Source organism: Thunnus albacares, chromosome 19 (assembly GCF_914725855.1).
Source record: "Thunnus albacares chromosome 19, fThuAlb1.1, whole genome shotgun sequence".
NCBI lineage: Eukaryota > Metazoa > Chordata > Actinopteri > Scombriformes > Scombridae > Thunnus > Thunnus albacares.
The window spans coordinates 23,335,055-23,355,691 of record NC_058124.1 but is presented as its reverse complement, the minus strand read 5'-3'; the positions used below and the strand labels follow the sequence as shown (position 1 = coordinate 23,355,691).

The window sequence follows — 20,637 nt, the reverse complement described above, 5'->3', positions numbered from 1 at the left end:
CATCATGATAAGATTTAATGATACTTATCTGCTTATTTTTAGGGTGCCTTGATATTTAGAGAGCAGTAAACACTAACAATAAACATGTCGTCCTACATGATTATGTATGAAAATCAAATCAATCTGAAAATGTACTATATGATAAGGCAGCTGCCAATCCTTATTACTTATGAACATTATTTGATAGTTAATTAACTATCAGGAACCCTTTACTGTACCACTGTTGTTTGATTTTATATCGATCAGCTGCAAATTAACAGTATTTTTCTTTGAGTAGCCCTTCTACATGCCTCACGGTAATTTTGGTTTCATGTGGATCTGCACTTAAAAAAAAAACTTCACTCCATTTACACCCCACCCCTCTCTACAGACCGACAGTCCGTGACTCACTGGGAGCATGTTGACACAAATTACAGGGCATTTTGTTTCATCTGAATCAGCCATCAGATGATACTGATGTTTTGAATGCATGTAATCTCTTTTTTGTTGTTGTTGTTGTTGTTGTTTTGTGCAGGTCCAGCCGATGAAAACCAGCCCCTTCAGCCTCTCTCCCACGCCGGCTGGCAGCAAGGTGAGCCAGTTCAGACATGCAGTGTGTGTGTGTGTGTGTGTGTGTGTGTGTGTGTGTGTGTGTGTGTGTGTTGTTTTGATCTAACCCATCTAATAACCTCTCATAAATATAAGCTGTGAGCAGCTTTAATACATCTATGTGTATATAGAGGTTATGAAGAGCTAAGTAATTATTTTTTTTATATCTACAATCACTAAAAAAATAAATACATGTCAATGCAGCGACATTTTTTGACTCAACATGTGCCTGCATATGGACTTTGTAATGTAACTTCATGTGCCTTTATGTGTGTGCATTGCATAACAACGCATACCTCATTGTGATTATGTGTTTGTGCATGAACTTGATATTAATGTGGGTGTGAATGCATAGACAACATCCAATATGCAAAACAGCTAACCTTGGCCACACCCACTTCGCTGAGGAGAGAAAGAGCCCTGAAAGAAAAGGCAGAAAGAAAAAAAAAAATGATGTGAATGTAGTGTCAGCGAGTGATAGACGTAAAGATGCGGCACGGCGCGGCAATGATGGATGGGTAATGACAGGGCTGTGGGCAGATAACGACAGCTAGAGGTCAGAGGTCAGCAGCTTTGGAATGTTTCTGACACCATGAAAACGAAGAGGATTGACTCTTTGTCCTGGACAGATGAACGGCAAACGCTTCAACCTGTAAATCAGGGGTAAGCAGCAAGAGTGGGATTCACAAAGTAAAACGAGGGAGTTGTAATGAAGTATCTTTAACTTTTTTTTTTTTTTCTTTTAAACTGCGCAATCTGGTTTGTTCACTCTATGCTCATTCTAAGAAACCTGTTTTCTGTTTTTCCCTAAACTACACTTTGAAACCATCCATGTATGTAATAAACTAGTTTATCATTTTTGCTTTACAGTGTTCATAATTATGCAGCTGCTTAAAGTTGGGATGTGTTGAATACTTGTTAAATACGGTATGCATCAATCTCTCAGTGTTTTAAAGACCAGGAGGCAGAGAGTGAAGGCAGAAATATTCTATAAATTGGCTCTTAATTGGTTTGTTCACACATGCACAGCAAGGACTGAAATATCGTAGCTCACACTGTCTTTGATCACTGAAGTGTCCACACACTGGTTGACATTTCCTCGCAGTGCAACAGTATCACAAAATTAATTGAGTGTGTATTTTGGGGGTTTTGTGTTTACTCCCTTCGAGAGACTTGCAGGATTTTAGAAGGGGTCTGTGCATCTTAAGGGTGTGCAGGCAGAAGCAGAAGACGGAGAGTAACTCCCCTCTGACATTTTCTTGCAGCATTGTGTTTAAGAGCAGTTTGATTTTCTGCAAGTATAATTTCATTGCTTGTATATTTGTCGTCTTCAACATGAGATTACGACATGTCCTGCTGAGTCACTGTGTGTCACTGTGTGAATGTGACACCGCATGTTTCAGAGCAAACCTTTCTTGGATTAATGAAGTTTTAAAAAAATAATCCTTGCTTTAAAAAAAAATTGCCTTTGTTATCATCGTTAGGGAAAGACAGAGGAGAGCTCTGAGATGACCCATAGTGCCGTTCCTCCTGCTCCTCCTTCTCAACAGCAGCAACAGACCCAACACCACCACACACAGATGATGCTGGCTGGCAGTCAGCTAGCAGGGGTGAGAAAATGCACACACACACACACACACACGTTATTCATTTTTATAAACTGTATTATATATAGCGAGTAGATCTGACCCCTGTCATTAGTTCATTTTGATGCATTTCTTGGATATATTGCAACATCTGATTACTGAGTACAGTCTATACAGTACTTCAAAATGTAGTGTAGTAATCTACAAACCAGGACTAGCACATTTTAATCTGGAGATGATCATCTAAGCATAGAGGGTCATATGATTCATGAAGTGGAGAAGTTTTCTGGATTTTGGTTTCTATTCACTCTACCATCTGGTAACATGCCTCCATTTACGTAGGTCTTAACTTCAAAGTTATGTTGACACACCTGATATGCAATAACGTACAGGAAAATACATAGCTGCCCTGAAGGGCAAGACAACTCTTGCACAATGTGTAGTTAAATTTTCCAGAGTAAAGTATTAGCAGTAGAGTGAAATACCTAAGCTGAAGGTTCTTTAAGTTAAGTGGGTGGCTTTTCTTGCTTGTCTTGCTCTGGCATGCTTTTACTGTCCGCTAACAGATTCACCTACACCTCTCTTACTGGATTGCTTAGCTGACACTGGTCTTTGTTCTGTTTCCTGACTTTTGTCTACATTTTATCCTTCCTTTACATTTTCTTGTCTTTTTGTTTTGTTATACTTCTACTTGTCCTTCACCTTTACCTCCTCTTCCATCCCCTCTTTTGTGCATGTTTTCATCTTTATATCATTTCCTATTACTGTCCTCCTCTCTCTCTCTCTCTCGTCATCGCCATTGGCCTGTTCCTCCTCCTGCTCTCCCCCTAGCTTGCCGCTCTCCTCCCGGCCCAGCAGCAACTGCTTCTCCAACAGGCTCAGGCTCAGCTCCTGGCGGCCGCCGTTCAGCAGTCGAACGCTGCCCACGCCGCTCACGCTGCCGCGCAGCAACAGGCCAACCAGCAACATCAGCAGCAGCAGAACCAATCACAATCTCAGCAGCAGCAGCAACAGCCAACCAAACAGGAGCAAACTGTCCAAGCCCCGCATCCACCACCACAGCTGGCTCTGTCGCAGCCAATCCAGCTCACAGCCCAGGTATGAGCAGCGTTGAAAGTTCCACTAATATGTGGCCGAGACAAACTCTATTCAGGCCTACCTTTAACTATTTTATTTAATTAAAATTAACAAATTAACATGACTTAATGTGTTGCACCAGTTCCTGAGGAATTTGCTTGTGCAACGCATACTAAACTGGAACTGAACCTTCGAGAATGATTATGCAAATACAAATAAACATCACAAAACTTAGGCAACCACCTGAAGTTCTGAGGCAATACAGGAGCTGTGTTCATGCATCTTGCAGAAATCCTTTGTTAACAACCTCAAAGAAGTGAATAAGAAGAAGTTCAAAAGTTCTATGCACTCTGATGTAAGTGACAGATGAAGTAAAGTTCACTATTTTGTGCAAAGTAATGGTAACATTTGCATGAAATTGTTGGATGTTTTGTAGATAGATGCTATGTGGTAATAGTAAAATGAGGATGTTGCAGACATACATATGAAAAGTAAAGCCTAGAGACGTGCGAGAGGAGAGAGGATCCTGGATTCCTTTGAGAGAAGATGATGAGGTTTTTTCCTTGTAAGAGATCTCCTCGAGACTCTCTTTCATTTTTTTTTTTTTTTTTTTTTGTATTTTACTATTTTTGTAGTTTTAGATAGCTAGCTTTGTAAAACCAAATAAAACTGGTTTGTATTTTTAAACACTCCAACCAAACTTCCTGACTCATGTACATCTCTGAGGTTCTCTGGTGTTCCTCTAAGGTAAGAAAAGACGCCTCCCTCCAGATAGGCTGACAGTAGTCTTTGAAATTGATTAGATTAAAAATGTATTGACTCCTATTAAGTTAAAAATTAGTGCTGTGCATTAGATGATAGACTAGTAATGGTTCAGGTTCAGTGACTAATGCTAATATACAGTTGTACATGTGTTAGGTAGGATTTCAGTGCAATATTAAGTTGAGGGTTTATAATTAGGAGTCTAATTGACTGTTAGGGCTCTGAGGCCGCCCTATAAAACCGGGCGAGTGTCCTTGACCGACAGAGTGGGCCTCCTCCAGTTATGTCCTGTTAGTAGGCCATCCTGGAGTACTTTCAAACCTCCAACACCTATTGCACCTGCATATTTCGTTGTGACCCAGGCTGTCTGGACATACTTGACTATGTAGGCCTGTTGGTAGTGGTTCAACGACAGCTGGTGATTAGAGAAGCCAGCCTGAATTCTGGTTCCCAAGGCTAGGATGGTCATGCGTGTAGATTTTGGGAACTACGTTCGATACCTAGGTCAGAGGTAGAGGACAGCCGTCTGTCGGTGCCTGTCGGTTATCTGTAGGACAGAAACCATTTCAGCAGCCAATCAGCTTCAAAGCTTTAATGAATCATGTGCATCTGTGTAATGAATCACCTTGATAGCAGTGAAGCATGTTATTTTTGTTGTTGTTTTGCAGGACATCCAGCAGCTGCTGCAGCTCCAGCAACTGGTTTTGATGCCAGGTCATCCTCTCCAGTCTCCTGCCCAGTTCCTCCTGTCGCAGCCCGCACAGGCACAGCAGCCACAGCAGGGTGAGGTCAACTTTGGAAACTTCTGGTCTTCATTCATCTCTCAGCATTTTAGCATTTTTCTTACATAACTGCTTTTGTTGGTTGAGTAATTTAATAATTTCACTGACTGGTTGATTGTTTGTTGTTCTTCCTTCCACAGCTTTGCTCTCAACATCAAATCTGATCCAGCTACCTCAGCAAAGCCCAGGAGGACTACTGACAACCCCACCTCGCCTGGGACTCCAAGCACAGGTAAGAAATATGTATATGAGTATGTGTTTCAGAGAAAGAGAGCTTGTTTGACTACAGACCGCAGGAGGAGTGGGATTGTTCTAGAGGCTCTAGGAATGACAGTGTTGGTTGGCCGGTCATCCTGTGGGTCCACCACTTTGATCCGGACTGAAATATCCTAATAACTTGATCCTCTGACTTCTCCTCTGGCCCCACCATGAGGTCACGTATCCAATATCTACCAGGTGGATTAGCACAAAATCTTGTAAAGATATTCATGGTTTCCAGAGGATGAATTGTAACGACTCTGATATTTTTATCTAGCACCATCAAGTCAAGGTCAAGTTAAAATGTTGAACAATACTTTGATTTATTATTAATACCCATAAAACTAATGACCTTCCGTCTCAGCTGTACTTTGAGTGGCAGACTGCTGACGTGCCTTTAGACTCTTAAGTCTTCCTGTAAATCAAATAGATGTTAATCTAACACTGAGTTTCTATCAGGATGACACTCACCACTATCAACTTTCATCTGCTGCAAACCACCTACAGAATGCAAAAGAAGACTTGATTGTCCTTCAAACTGTGCTCTTTACACCATATTCCTTTGCTTTTAGACCTATTTAACAAAGGAGCACAAGTCACTTGTACATTTTGAACAAATAGCTGATCTCTGCTGCAACCTCTTTGCCATAGGGAAAAAGACTGTGATAGCTTCTTAATACAAAATATATTCCATAGCAGCTTGGTTTCATAATAAACACATTTTTCTGAATCCAGTGAGGACCTTGAATCTTGATTATATATTCACCACCAAGTCAAACAGTTCACCTTCTCTTCTCAGCCGTTATCCTCTATAACCTAATGCATGAATGCATCCTCACACAGCCGAGGATCATTATAGAGTTTTTCATTAGGCCGTGATGAAGTCATGTCACACACAACAGCAGGTGTGCTCCGCTTGTTCATGTATCTTATGCACGGAGACGGCGAATGTAAATGAGCTGTGTAGCAGCGGATATCACGCATGATGCCCGCTCAATTAGTTGATAATCCCAAAGCTCAAGGGTCAGATTCCTGCTTTTAAGTACAGAATGTGTCATTTGACCCAGTGGGAGGCCTAGGTTCAACACTGTTTCCAATTATTACATTCATAGCATTTTTTCTCCTGTTTAGAATAAAAGATGGACACATTTTTTGTGCCTGTCAAATCTATATAATTCTTCAAGGCACGCAAGGTCAAATTGTGGTTTTTTTTATACATTTCCTAGTTGATTACCTGATATGTATTCATGATCCTCTCAGAGATTTTTTTCAGTGTATAATTCACCAGTAGACTATAGTAACACCTCCAGGGTTGGGGATTCATTTAATTTTCTTTGGCCTCACATGCTCAACCTCTACACATAAAATATTGTGTAAGGCCATTTCAATAAAGTGTGTATGTTTGGTTTATTTACTTCTTCGTCTTTCTCTTCCTGACGTTGCAGAGGGAGAAGAGCAGTGATGTTGTTGGTGGAAGCAGCAGCGGTAGCGGCTCCATAGTTACCACCGGTGGCAGCGGTGTCGGCGTCGTGACGTCTGTAGGAGCTACCTCAGCGTCCAGCAGCGCCATGGCTTCCTCCTTGACCTCTGGATTGACTCCTGGAGGTCACGGGGGTCACATGGGGGAAGAGCCCAGCGACCTGGAAGAGCTGGAACAGTTTGCCCGCACCTTCAAACAACGACGCATCAAGCTGGGATTCACCCAGGTAAAAGACGGAGAAAATAGGAAAAGGGACGCAAAGTCTGTGTGTTTTCTAAATCGTGTTTCTGACATTGATTGTGCGTCTCACTCAGGGAGACGTCGGTGTGGCTATGGGCAAACTATACGGCAATGACTTCAGCCAGACCACCATCTCCCGCTTTGAAGCCCTCAACCTGAGCTTTAAAAACATGTGCAAGCTGAAACCGCTGCTGGAGAAGTGGCTGAGTGATGCAGGTGAGGACCCAAAACTAGTCGGATTACCTGGATGACACGGGACACTCATCTGTGCTTGATGGAACACCTGAAATGGGCTTTCTTCTCAAAATTTCTTCCCAACAATGATTTATTTTGCATGGCTTCAAGTTTTAGAAATGAGTCTGAAAACATAACCAAGCTTTGAAAAATAAAGTGCATAAATTACAATTATTTTCTATGGAAATATGGTGTATTGATATACCTACAGTATAAGCATTTTTAGAGATTTATCTATTTAAATGACACATTGCAATATGTCAACAACAGTGCTCTAAGTATTTTGTTTAAATAAGCTCAATGCAGTGATAATTTTCTTTAATATTCCAAACAAATCGTAGCTTCACAGCTTTCTTTCTTTGTTCTTCTATGTCTGTTGGCCTGTTTGTCCTCATGTCCTCTCTCTCTCTTTTGTTCTTTCTCCTTCTTTCTATCTTTCTCCCTGCAGAAACCATGGCAGTAGACAACATGCTGCCCAGCCCCTCCTCTCTCTCCTCCCCCTTGTTGGGTATTGAGGGTCTACCCGGCCGACGCAGGAAGAAACGCACCAGCATCGAGACCAACGTCCGTGTGGCTCTAGAGCGCAACTTCTGCACGGTATGAGATCTAGTTAACTAGCTAACTAGCTAACAGCTCTCTGTCAGGGAACCTCCCTGTGTGTTAGTTTAATTTCAGTCCTGATGAGCACAAACAACAACTTTGGTAACTGATAGGTACATAATGTATGTATTTAGAACTCAATTATGATAATTACTTTATTGTGTATCACTTTTCAAGCAAGAAGCAATAAGTTTTTCTAGAGTAAGTCTATCATATCATTATGATAATCAAGTTTGATCCACAGACTTTCATACAGGCCATCATATCAACATTTATTTTAAGCATTTATCTCTATTTCTGTAGATTTCTGTCTATTTACTCATCATTCCTGCGTTTCCTCCTCAGAACCAGAAGCCTACCTCGGAGGAGATCCTGCTGATGGCGGAGCAGCTCAACATGGAGAAGGAGGTGATTCGTGTTTGGTTCTGCAACCGACGGCAGAAAGAGAAACGCATCAACCCCTCCAGCAGCACCACCCCTCCCCTGCCCAGCCAGACCTCGCCTGTTGTGACGCACAAAGCCCCTTGCTACAGCCCGCACATGGTACACAGTACACCATGAATCCACTGAGCCTTTACCACTCAGACTGTACTGTACCACTTGTCTTGATATTTGTCTCACAGGTGGATGGAAGTATTTCCTGATTTCTCTTTCCCTGTCTCTCTCTCTCTCTCTCCCTCTCCAGATATCAAGTCAGGGTCTGTCCCAGGTCACAACCAGCCTCAGCACAACAGGTGAGCTATAATTGCTGTTTGCGCCTGTGCAGAGTCTCGTCAATAAATTATTAAAGGTTTGAGCAGGGCTTCTCAATAGTGCTCTGGAATCCAAAGGTCGGTCACAGGAAGATTAAACTGGCCCTGACATTATTTGGAAGAAGTTGATATTTCTGTTCTTTCGGAGCTGTTCGCTGGTTTGATGAAACACTGAACAATCATCACTTTTAAAAAAAATGATATCTGTGAGAGGAAAAACTGAAATAGAAAATAGAAAACAATGATGTTTTGTTGACAACAACATAGAAGCACTGGTCCCATCTTGAGTTGTTTACCTCCATGAGTCATGACTCGTCCTCATGATTTATAGACCTTGGCAACAGTGGGAGCTATCCCGGGCTTCACAGATATGACAGATGACCTGACAGGTAACAAACACAGCTGGAAATTTATTGGCCCGTTGAGCCGAGGCTAATACTTTCCAGTCGCAAACTTCTCTCTCCAGGCTGAAGTATGGGGTTAAAGAAGACCCTCAAAAAGCTCAGAGTCCTGACTGGTAATGAAGAACTGTGTCAGCAAAGTATTTATTTATCGGGAACGCTGTTACTCATCTGTACAGTGACAACAGAGTCTCACACAACCCGCTACATGGCATCCTAATCGCTCCTTTTCTCTTCCCCTCAGCTGCCAGTTTGTCACCTTCAGCATCCTGCCCCATGACTCCTGTCAGCTCGGCCGCTGTAGGCTCCACCTCTTCTTCTGTGACCCCGCCCCCTCATAGCACAGCCAGCCCCGCCCCTCCCAGCCTCGGGGCCCATGGGCTCAACACTGGGTGAGTGTTCATCTCTGGTAGTTTTCATCCAAGAGAGTTGAAATATATTTGTTGTATTTTTGTCTTAAAAAAGATACAACTAGAGACTCGACATTTGAACTACAGTGTATATATATCACTATAACCATCTTTAAAATGTTAACAAGTGCTCAGTTGCTTTGGGCAAGATAGATGAAAGTAGCACTCAAACAATTTTGAGAATCCATGAATCATTTAAGTCATTTATGAAGCAAAAATACCAAACACTGGTTATATCTTTTCAAATGTGATGATTTGCTGCTTTTCTTAGTTTTTTTTGTCATTGTCAATTAAATATCTTTGGGGTTTTAGACTGTCGGTTGAAGAAAACAAGCAGTTTGAAGATGTGTCCTTGGGCTCTGGGAACTTTCACATTTTCACAATGAGAATAACCATTAGTTGCAGCCTTTAGATGAAAGAGAAAAGTATGTTTTGTTCAAAAAACGAGAGACCAATTCTGACTTAAAGTCTTATTTACTCCTGAGTAATGAATGTAAAATATGAAACAAGCTTTTACAGGTTTGTTATTTAATACAATTACATTCATAGATCCTCTATATTCAAGAGTTGTTAGAGGTTTTGGAGTGTTTGTGTTGTTTTGTGACCTTCTGAACTCTACAACCTTTAACTTTGTACGTATGTATCTGCACTTTTGCAGAGGGATATTCGGTAGGTAGGTATCTCAGACTTCTGTCACACCGGTTTGACAGCAAATCTGCATGTTCACACTCATCGAGACAAAAGAGTGTACATGTTGTACAAGTCATGACATGGCAATGACAGCCTAACCCTAACCCACGAAAAGACGAGAAACCGCTGTCGCCTAAATTACACCATCAAAACATAAGACAATAGACCGAAGCCTCCAGGTTTGCATCGCTAATAAGTATTTCAGGTTTACATCACTTAACCTGTCAACTGTTTCTCTACATGAATGAATGTGTGTGTGTGTGTGTGCGTGTGTGTGTGTCTGTGTGTGATTTTGCGGTCCATCCACATTTTAGGAACACAATGATGGGAGTAAGCACAGGGATGAACCAGGCCCTCATTGGCAGCAATCCCCTGGCTACCATGCAAGGTGTGTGTGTGTGCATGAGTGCATGTGTGTGTTGGTGCATGCAGACTGTCCCCTCTGGCCCAGTGAGTCTTCACGAGTCTTCATTTCTAAAGACCCCCTTCCCATTTCACTCTTCATCCATTCTGTCCAAAAATGAATTTCCTTGCAAAGCCTCAGTCGACAGTAGCCAACAGCGAGCCTGGCGCACACTCCTCCTCCTCAGCACAAACTTTTTCAATCGCTCAGTATGGTGAAAGATTCAATTTGATTCCCATACAATAGCCTGCTTTATCACAAAGTAACAAGAGCCCCTTATGGCAAAGCTTAGGAGGCCAAGTCAGCTTACAGTAAATAGTTGAACAGGCACAATCCGCCTCTTCTCCTAATATCAAGGCCTGTTGGCTAAATAACTAGTTTCCACTCAAAATTCCCCTTTTTGAAAGAGACGATCTGCTGCCAAATCAATTAAGCATCACAAATATGGTTCGTCGAGCTCAGCTTTGAATCCGTCATGTGATCCATCTCCCTATACCGCCGATTCAGACCTTCCCCCTTTTCTCCCGCTCTTCTCAGCATCATTCAGAGGCGGCCTCCTCCGGGCCATGTGTTGATGAGAAGGATACAGTCTGTTATGGAAACTGCATCTCTGACACTGCCGGCTCTGATAGAGTTATAGGCTGAGGAGAGAAGAAAGAGTTGCCTCAGTGAAAGAAGGAGGGGGGGGGGGGGGGGTTGAAATGAAGTGGATTTCAGGTTTGATTCCCCTCGAGGCCACACACACACACTATGAATGTTTACACTCATGGTGCTGTAATGGATAAAAGTGTTTACAATTACAGCGAAATTCAAAAGTCGGCAGGTGTCACTTTCTGTTAAAGGGGAGTTATAGTGTTGAGGTTTTATCTGTCGTTGGAATATAATGTAATAATGAATCCTTCAGCCTTAAAACTCATTAAATATTTAATCTTTAAGTCACTAATGGTTTTATGAACAGTGAGCAACCAACTCTTTGTTTATTTAGGCGATTTTGTTTGCAGTTTTGTGTGCACAAGTTTCCACAAGCATCCAACTCAATCCATCGCATCAACATGTAGAAGAGTGTGTCGTCTGCGTGTGTGCGCGCACGTGTGTGTGCACGCAGATTTGTGTGCATGTACAAGTGCATGCGTAGTAAAAAAAATCCATCTTCATGTTTTGCCGACTCTCATTTATCTCCTTGCATCACAGGGTTGAGGTTAAATACTTTTCATCACCTTGAAATGTGAGATTTTAAAGAGAGAAAGGTTCAGTTCACCCAAATTACAAAAACAACTTATTTTCTCGCTTACTTCTAGTGGTGTCTGTCCACACAGCTAGTTTTGGTCTTATCTGCAGGTTCTGAAATTTCTGCCTCCACCCAAATACAACGGAGGTATATGGATTATTGTCATAATATTTCAAAATTCAACAATGTGTCTTTCCAGGATCTGTGTCCCTTTCTTACTCGGGATTATCAACAGAAGCCACGGTTAAGAGTTTTCATAGAAACGACTTTGTGCTGCAGATTTGTTTGAAAATTGTTTCATTGTGAGTTGGGTGAGCCAACCCTGAAACCATTTCCACTTGAACTGTTCAAAGCATTAAAAAGTGTTAAAAAAAAAAAAAAAAAAAAGTGTTTTCCTGCTAAATGTTTATAGTTGTCAAGTACTGAAAAAGTCTCATCATCATCATCATCTCCTCCATCCAGGTTTTAAATGTTTTCTGTGTTACCGACGTGTCTGCTGTGTTCACTGACTTCTCTTGACTTTCTTTTTTTGTCTCCTTTATGTCGTTCTTCGCTTCATCCATCCTTTCTCTATTTTTCACTGTCTAATCTTTGCCCTCTACGTTTTCGACTGTAACCGCAAACCCTTCCATCATTTATTTTCTTCATTCATCCATCTACATTTGTCCTGTTCTTCCTTTCACTCTTTTCTCCCATCCTCCTTTCCTGTCTTTATCTCTTCATCACATTATCTTTTTGTCTTGATCACTTTTTCTGTCTATTTTTATCCCTCTGTCTTTTGCTCTTTTTCCCTTGTCAATTTTTCACATCATCTCTTTGTCATTCATCCTCTCCTCCTCCCTTCTCATCTTTTTCCCTCTTCAACCTTGTTTTCCTGTCCTTCCTCCATCCCTGTCTTGCCTTCATCTTCCTCTCTTCTATCCCTAGCAGCCCTGGCAGCCAGCAGCAGTCAGCTGTCCATCTCCAGCCTCGAGGGGGGAGCAGGTCACATACTTCTGGGCGGACCTGGGGGTCCCGCGGTCCCTCCTTCCCTCCGCCCTTCCCTCTTCCTCAACCGCCCCACCCTCCTCCCCATGGTTACAGGCTCCATGGCAACAGCCTCCACGCCTGCAATGGGACTGGTCAGCAGCAGCGGGTGCGGCCCGAGACCATCCTTCTCCCAATCTCCGCCCCCCGGCGCCAGCGACCTCATGAGCCCAACTTCGTGCCCCGAGGAGTCCGCATCTCCTTGTTCAAGTCCCGCCTCTTTCTGTTCCTTCAGCGAAGCCTCGCCACCACCCCTGGGAGGGGCCATGGCCGAGTGATCCCGGACTGACAGCCAAAGTATCCTATCAGAGGAGGACGAGGAGGAGAAAAAGGAGGAAGCTTTAAAAATTTAAATTTACAACCTCGCCTTTCAACCAAAGCCATCTCTCTGTCTGATCCATCTCCGATTTCGTCTCTCTCTCTTTCTCTGTCTCCCCGCTGAAGTCTCCTGAAGCCAAAAATATACACAGATGGATGAGGGGAGGAAGCAAAGAGAGAGAAAGGATGGAGAGGATAGAGAGAACTGCAGAACGGAGGGGGGAAATTTGAAACCAAATAATGCTACAGCTGGAGAGGTGGCACTGAAGAGTGAAACGAACACCATGCTTTTTATCAGCTGGAGAAAAAAAAAGAAAAAAAAACTTGACGAGGGCAGGGATGAGAAGTGAAAACTGTGTGTGAAAGATGGGAGGCAAAAAGAAAAGACTTGTTTAACAAGCTGGGAAGGTCATGTGGTCGCAACCAAAATTTTAAAAGAAGACGCTAGAAGAGAAACACACACTTAACAAAGATGAAAACCAAAATCTCCAAATACCAAAAACTGAAAACCAAAAAGACAAAAAAACAACAAACGGAGAGAAAAGCTTTAGTTCAAAAAGACTTTTGCATCCTGATCTGTCCAGGATCAGTTCAGAACTCCATCCTACTTCATGCCAAACATTTTTCCATTTCACTCAGGATTTCTGTTATCCTCATTTTCAGTTGAAGATTTACAAAAACATCTATTTTTCTATTATTTTATATACATCGTTCTCTATGTCACTTCTTGCCAAATACACACAGTTTGATGTTAATGTTTTACAGCTGATCCCACATGCAGGATATCTACCTACCTCTCTATTTACAGCTTTAAAGTGATCAACCTACTCTACATTACAACAGTGTTTGTTTTAACCAGCCTGGAGTAGCTCATGGGTGGGGTTTACTACTATAATTACAACAACAACAACAGGTAAGATGCTAATTTATACATACTAGTAGTGTCAAAATAACTTTTAAAAGCTTTCCTGTGAAAGCCTGAGCTTTCATTAAATCTTTCTATGTGGCAAACCCCACCCGTCTGGCACTTAAATAGGATAAAACCAACCGTACATGTTGGGAAATCCCATTTTGCATGGGTCTGCTATGAGTTGAAGTCGCCATATTGGTCAAAATCTGTTATTTATTTACCTTTTTTATTATCTTTTCTCTGACAAAAAGAGCATTACTATCAGGATTTCCATCAACATTATCATCATCATCATCATGATCAGTATCCTTGTTGTTTTCTTTAATGTTTGTTCAAATCAAAGTACTCAACAGTGTTAATACTGCCTACAAAGAGGGTACAAACACACCACCGGCAGATGTGGACAAACAGTCTTAGGGTTGTTTCAGCACTATTTGCCTTCTTTTATTTATTATCGCCCCCATACGCACCCATATCATCATCATGTCATCTTCCAGACTGCTCATCTACCACCAGACAGTCACTCTTGGATACCAAAGCATCGCCTCTGGCAGCGTTGTCTCTGGATTCGCCCGGGAGACGAGTGTCCAGACAAAACCTCAGCCGTGTCAAAGGGAAACACACACACATACACACACATACACACACACACACACACACACACACAGACTAGAAGCATAAGAAAGAGTCCAAACCAAAAAAAAAAAAAAAAAAAAAAAAAAAAAGAACAAAAGAAAGAGGTGAAGCACCGGCGTTCCCCTTACTGCCCCCAAACCCCTGCCCTCCATCCCTCCCTCCCCATCTGCCCCTCTCCTTTGTCTCCAAAGATCAGATCAAAGGGCCAAAAGAAAAGAAGGAGAAGAAGAAGGGAAGGAGAAGCGGTCAGGAACGGAGGAGCCAAAGGTATGAAAAGCTGCAGGGGGAAAGCAAGAAGAAGAAGAAGAAGAAGAGGATGAATAGGAGGAGAAGGAGGAGGAAGGGGAGCAGGAGGAGGTGCGCTCGAAGCGGCGGACCAAAAAAACCAAAAAGTAACCCAAAACCAAAAGCTACTACTACTGCTACTAGTTATGTATGAGTGACTGATCCGTAAACTAAACCAAATACAAACAAAGAGGGGGAGGAAGAGGGGGGAGTAAGGCCCTGTCTGTCTGTTTGTCTTTAACTGTGATTGCTGTTCTTGTATTGGCAGACAGAAATCGTTTCCCTCCCTCCCTCTACCGGCGACCTCTGCTTTGTTCTCACTTTCTTTTCCTGGATGGATAAAATATGGAATAACCTCAACAAACTGACTTTGAGAATATATATATTTTTGTTTTTGCTTTCCATAGTGTGTCTGTTAATGATGTATGGATTTGTCTCATTGCTTTCTACTTAATATGCGGCGGGAAAAGAGGGAGGGAGGGGAGGGGCGGGTTTTTTTGGCGACGTGTTGCCTATTTTCATATCTTCTTGTCTCTTCGGTTGTGCTCTGGGTTTTTTTTTTTGTTTGTTTGTTTGTTTTTGTTTTTGTTTTGTTTACGGGTGGAGAAAACTGTGAAAATGTAGCTTCCAAGATGATTTTTTTTTTTTTTTTTTTTTTTTTTAGTTGATCCAGAATGTCGCGAAAAAGCCAAAACTGAAAACCAAAAGCAAAACTTTTTAAACGTGAAACAACCAAACCAAATAGAACAACCAAACCAATGCACAAGTTGTAAGACTGGCTCAGCTGATGTGTGTGTGTGTGTGTGTGTGTGTGTGTCTGCGTGTGCGTGTGTGAGCATGTGTTGGTATAGTTCTCTTGCATACAAACCAAACCGTAAAAAATACACAACACAGCAACACATTTTTTTTTTTTTTGGATGTTGGATAAAATAATAATATATACGAGGCTGATCTGAGACGGTTAAGCTGTGGTCATTTTCAACCTGGACTCTGTTTTCACACCGTTTTTTTTTTTTTTTTTTTTTTTTTTTGTTTCCATCTTATTGATTGATTCCAGCTTCCTTGGCTGCTGCTCGGAGTGCAGCTCTCTCCAGATGTAAATGGACTGAAAAAAATCAACTCCAAACATGAAACTCAAAGAATGCTTTTTACAACTTCTTGTCAGCCTGCAGAGACACAAATAATTAGTTCTTCTTTTATTTATTTATGAAAGCTGCCAGCCACTGAAGTGCTAATGCACAAATAGTCAAGGCAGCATCAAACCTGCAGTAAAAAGCCTTTATATTATTATATTTTGGCAGATATCTCAATGCAGAGTGAGAAGTTTTATACATTTTAAGAAAAAAATACAAGCTTAGACTGTGTTTGGGGTTTAATTTGCATCTGTTGGCCTTTTGGAGCCGATTTTTAAAGAGTCACATGGCCACACAGGTATATTATTTACATTTCTGTCAAACATTTTCTAAAACATGCCACATGGGTTTATGTTTATTTCCTCCCATCAGAGCAGCTATTGATTTCCAGTCATTCCAGTATGGTTTGACAACCTACTTGTGACTTGATGGAGACCAGTGTTAGCTTATTGTTGCACGGTAATACAGTTGACATCAGGGACCGTAGTGAGAACTTCCTCGGTGGTGCGTTCAAGGATATTCGTTAGTAATATAAAACTTTTAAGACAAACAAGCAAAGATACTTTACATCCAGATTGAATTCAACTGTATTACCACATGACGATAACAAAAGTTTGATTAAAATATGATTGATTTTCCTTCTTACGAAGTTTCAAAGCATTCAAGGTTGATTCTCAATTTGAATTTTTTTTTTTAAAGCAGAGCAGCAGCTGCCTGAAAGGTATGAAATATAAGATCTAAAGCTTGTGGAACTGTGCTACTTTTGTCATTTACTTTGATAAATAATAACCAGTTAAGTATATTTGATTTGTATTTAAGTCCATGCAGATATCTCTACATTAAAGCAGTCGGTGAGAATCGATCACTGTGATGGAAGATGGGAAAACAGGCCCAGATTGAAGCCAAAACCAGGTTAAGCTTTAATTTAAACAGACACAGGTACTGAAGGCAACCAATGATAAAGATGATATGGAGAGAGAAGTGTGGGGGGGTACAGACGTCTGAGACATTAAAGGCTGTTAACGTCCACTTTTAGAGGGAATGTATCCATTAGTTCTTATAGGTTTCGTAGGGGGAAATAATCTATGTTCAACTGCTCTTACTTGTTGCTTGTGTATAAAAAAGGCTGGGACTAGGACTATTATCCTTTGATGATGACGACCGAAGATGATGACTTGATTTAAGAACCAAAAGCTTTAAAACTCTTTATCTCTCACGGGCTCTTTGTTGGTAAAAAAAAAAAAATTGTATTTATTGTATGAGGGAGGTGTGTGCTTCTTCGGGGATGGGAAAAATGGTCCGTTTGTATTTTATGAACTTCTTTGTCTCTCACCTTGTTTTATTTATTGATTTTTTTATTTATGTATTTATTGGATTCTATTTAAGTCTTTCTGGATCTTTGTAATAGTTTTTCAGGGGATTGTTGTGAGGCTTGTATCTGCAGAGAAGGGTGTTCTTGAGATCAAGACAAGAAGAGAAGATGCCAAACGAATGTTTTCAAAGCAAAACCAAACCTAAAGACTGTTGTAACCTGAGACAGAGAGAGAAAGTAGCAGGGAAACTGTGACGGAGGAAAACGCTGGATCTCAGTGGAGATTTGTGGGAAAACTGTTCAATGTCTCATATTTAAATATCACACATAACCTGGAGTGTGTGTGTCATTGTTGTATAATTCTTTTTTGTGGTAAAACTCAGTCAGTGAGGTTTACTTTCCTGGAGCACTGATTTTAAGTTTCTCAGTTCAAATCAGACTTGTTAATGCGTTGGTTGCATCAGCTCTCTGTAAGTTCAACCAGTTATAACGTGAATGTTTCCAAAATGGAGATTTACTCAGGTTGCACCACACAAACTAGCTTTTACGAAATTATTGTTGCTAAATATTTATACCCGGTAACTTCCAGGTGTAACGTAGCTAACTGAGCTAACAAGAAATGTTTTGGTATCAGTAAAATTATTGGAAAAATTGAAAATCTGATGATGGCACTAGATGAAAAGTTAAAAGATCACCAAAGATATTGCAGTTCATCCTGAGGGCCGTGAACATTCGTGCCAAATTTTAATGGAAATCCATCCAATAGTTGTCGAGATATTTCAGTCTGGACCAACGTTGTTTCTAAAAGTTTCTAAACTCTTTTAAATTACATTACACAAAAATAGCACAATATACCCCAAATATTAAAATGTTATACTAATAATGTCATTTAATATATGTAGATGAGCATAATTGGATATTTCCCACTCATGCTAAACTATATGTGTGCATGTATCAATAAAGCAAAGTCATACTTATATTTACAAAGGATTAGCAGTTGGGTTTAATATATAAATTGACCCCCAAAACTACTTAATTCTGGGAGTCGTGTAAAGTTTTAATGATGCAATCTGATTTAGTAAACCTCTACTTTGAAACCAGTGAGTAGCTAATAAGAACTTGACCTAAAAACTTCGCATTGGATTTAAGAGTAGTTGCTGCAACCCGGTCCAGATGGCCTGTATGTGCTTCAGGACATGTTACAGTGCAAGTCTGGTATGTTGTCAGTCACTAGAAAGTAAACTGATCTGACTTTGAGATATTAGCTGTTTGACTGGATAAACCGGTCAGTGTTTGTTTTGCCTTATTTTATTTCCCACCTGCATTCCCCGAAGACCCGGCCCTACTCTGCGCCTCTGATTGGCTAGTGCTCTGTGGCCTTCATTAAGCGTGAGGAATGAGATGATGAGGGTAAGAATATCAGGGTCAGAGCCAATCAGAGACAGAGTAGGGGCGGTTCTTTGCAGAATGCAGATGAGGGAAATAAATAACACGTGTTTGACACATTTCTAAACTTTCACCTCTTTGTTATTGTTTTAAAAAAAATCCAGCTCATCTGTCCTGTCGAGTGAATTTCCTCCGTTCACGTCTCCTCCTCTGCTCTCTTAAAAAAAGCTTTCTGATTTCCTCCGTCTCCCGCTCTCTCCGGGACGAGGGCTTGAACTCATACCTCTGGTACTCTGATGAAAAAAACCAAATAGACACTCAAGCTTTAATGACAAAACAATAAAAGTTTAAAAAAAAAAAAACAAAAAAAAAAAGACGTGATATGTCTGAACTCAGGAGTGAGGAATGTGAAAAACTGGCCCTAGCAAGTTAGAATAATGAGAGAAAAACAAAGATTTTCATTACCAGTTGTTCTTATGGCTTTAACCTACAGAAAACACCGCCGTGTGCTTTCCTGCTCACTGTTTGGAGTCCAGAGAGGTAAAACAGCTGTGGCTGTGTGATGTAGAGAGGAAAGTGTGTGTATATTCATCACTGCTGTCAGAGGAAAACATTTGAACTCCAGGTGTTTTTTTTCCTTAAAATACACGACTAATTTAAGTTTTGAGTGTGTCTCGTGACCTCCGGGGCCATTAAAAATCCACTGCAGAGCTTAAAAACTGTGGGGACGTCAAAAATGAAATTAAGAAAAATGCTGATTTATATTTTTAAGGGTTTTGTTTTGTTTGCTCCGACAGCAGTGCAGCTCTGTATGTGTGCCTGTGTAGTCGGACTCGGCTGTGGTGGACAGAGAATGATACCAAAGTTAAAAAACTACCACAGTGAGACACTACACTACAAACACAACACAACACCCACACACACTACACATACACACACACACACATACAGTCATTCCATGTGTATATAAACATTCAGGATTCTTGTTAGGGACTGTAACTGCTAAAATAAAGGTATCCAGCGCCTGATGTTAATATGAAAACACTGTCAGATAATAAGAGCACTTCAGGCCTTGACAGTTTTCTACTGTAGTTCTTCTGTGGCTGTGAATGTTCATTTTACTACTCTGCTCAACTTTCCAAGTCACGGTAAAATATCAAAAAATACTCCTTTTTTTGGCCTTAAGAACACAAACAAAATGAAATACCTTACAACAGAGTGAAAATAATGAGAGAATAACTTCAGTCGTTATCATTTGCCCCATATTATCCTTCATTTATTTAGGAGAAATTTAAAAGAAACGTTTTCCTTTCTATTTTTTCTACAATGCAGCTTAAATCCAAAGGTTGATAAGAGGACAGCAAATATAGATTTTACTGCTAAAGAAAAAAAAAAAAACAATAGTGAAAACCAAAGAGCTCCACTGTATCTTCTCACCTTGATTTTCTTTTTTTTTTTCTCCGTATTGTACGACTCCCACGTTTTTATGATGGCTGTAAAACTCCAAAAGTGTTCTTTAATATAGCCTGTTTATGATGATGGTGATGATGAACATAAAAGATGAAACAAACACCGCTCTGTAAGCTTTAGTATCTGTTTTTTCGGGTCCTTTTTTTTTTTTCTGTTTTTTGAAGTATGCTTACAATATGCTGTTTTTTGACCTCGAGGCTCTCTCTGTCTGAGTTGATTCTATAACCTGATTCTGTTGGAAACGTTTGGGTTTGAAACTGTTCTCTACTGTCCCTTAACTCATCGCTATCTGTGTGCCTGTTGTTTTGGGGGCCAGGGAAACGGGGACAAAACAAACCTGTAAGTGTTAGGAATAAAGTGCGAATTTAGACCAAAGTCATCTCCTGTGTCTTTGTTGTTATTAATGAAGTTATTAAGGCTTTTGCTTTCTGCAAAGTTGCAACATGTTCATACTAAACTTTATTTTTACCTGCAATATTATGTTTATGTTTACATTATGTTAACTCAAAGCACTTAGTTGCACATGCAGGATACAAACCCTGGTATCTAATGTCCAAGTCTTGCATTTTGTACACCCACCACGCACCTTTTAAAAGAATGAACCACTTTCTTTGCTGGGAATAATGTTTCCAGTGAATATAATCCTGGCAGCAATTACGTTTCCTCAAAA

At 40.8% G+C, this 20,637-nt stretch overlaps 1 protein-coding gene across 7 annotated transcripts in view; it reads left to right on the top strand.

The window, feature by feature from the left end:
* Positions 1-20,342, top strand: part of LOC122969704 (POU domain, class 2, transcription factor 2) — an 83,636-nt gene extending 63,294 nt beyond the window's left edge. For 4 of the 7 annotated variants that reach the window (XM_044335627.1, XM_044335630.1, XM_044335626.1 and 1 more), the window contains 13 exons: positions 515-571; positions 2,073-2,198; positions 3,006-3,272; positions 4,682-4,796; positions 4,936-5,027; positions 6,499-6,759; positions 6,848-6,989; positions 7,456-7,604; positions 7,953-8,150; positions 8,293-8,341; positions 9,005-9,152; positions 10,175-10,248; positions 12,419-20,342. In XM_044335627.1, the coding sequence (XP_044191562.1) occupies positions 515-571; positions 2,073-2,198; positions 3,006-3,272; positions 4,682-4,796; positions 4,936-5,027; positions 6,499-6,759; positions 6,848-6,989; positions 7,456-7,604; positions 7,953-8,150; positions 8,293-8,341; positions 9,005-9,152; positions 10,175-10,248; positions 12,419-12,795 (2,055 nt within the window). In that variant the 3' untranslated portion in view covers positions 12,796-20,342. The remainder of the gene's footprint in view (positions 1-514; positions 572-2,072; positions 2,199-3,005; positions 3,273-4,681; positions 4,797-4,935; positions 5,028-6,498; positions 6,760-6,847; positions 6,990-7,455; positions 7,605-7,952; positions 8,151-8,292; positions 8,342-9,004; positions 9,153-10,174; positions 10,249-12,418) is intronic. The other 3 variants (XM_044335629.1, XM_044335632.1, XM_044335631.1) reach the window with 3 other exon arrangements.
* Positions 20,343-20,637: the final 295 nt, after the last annotated feature.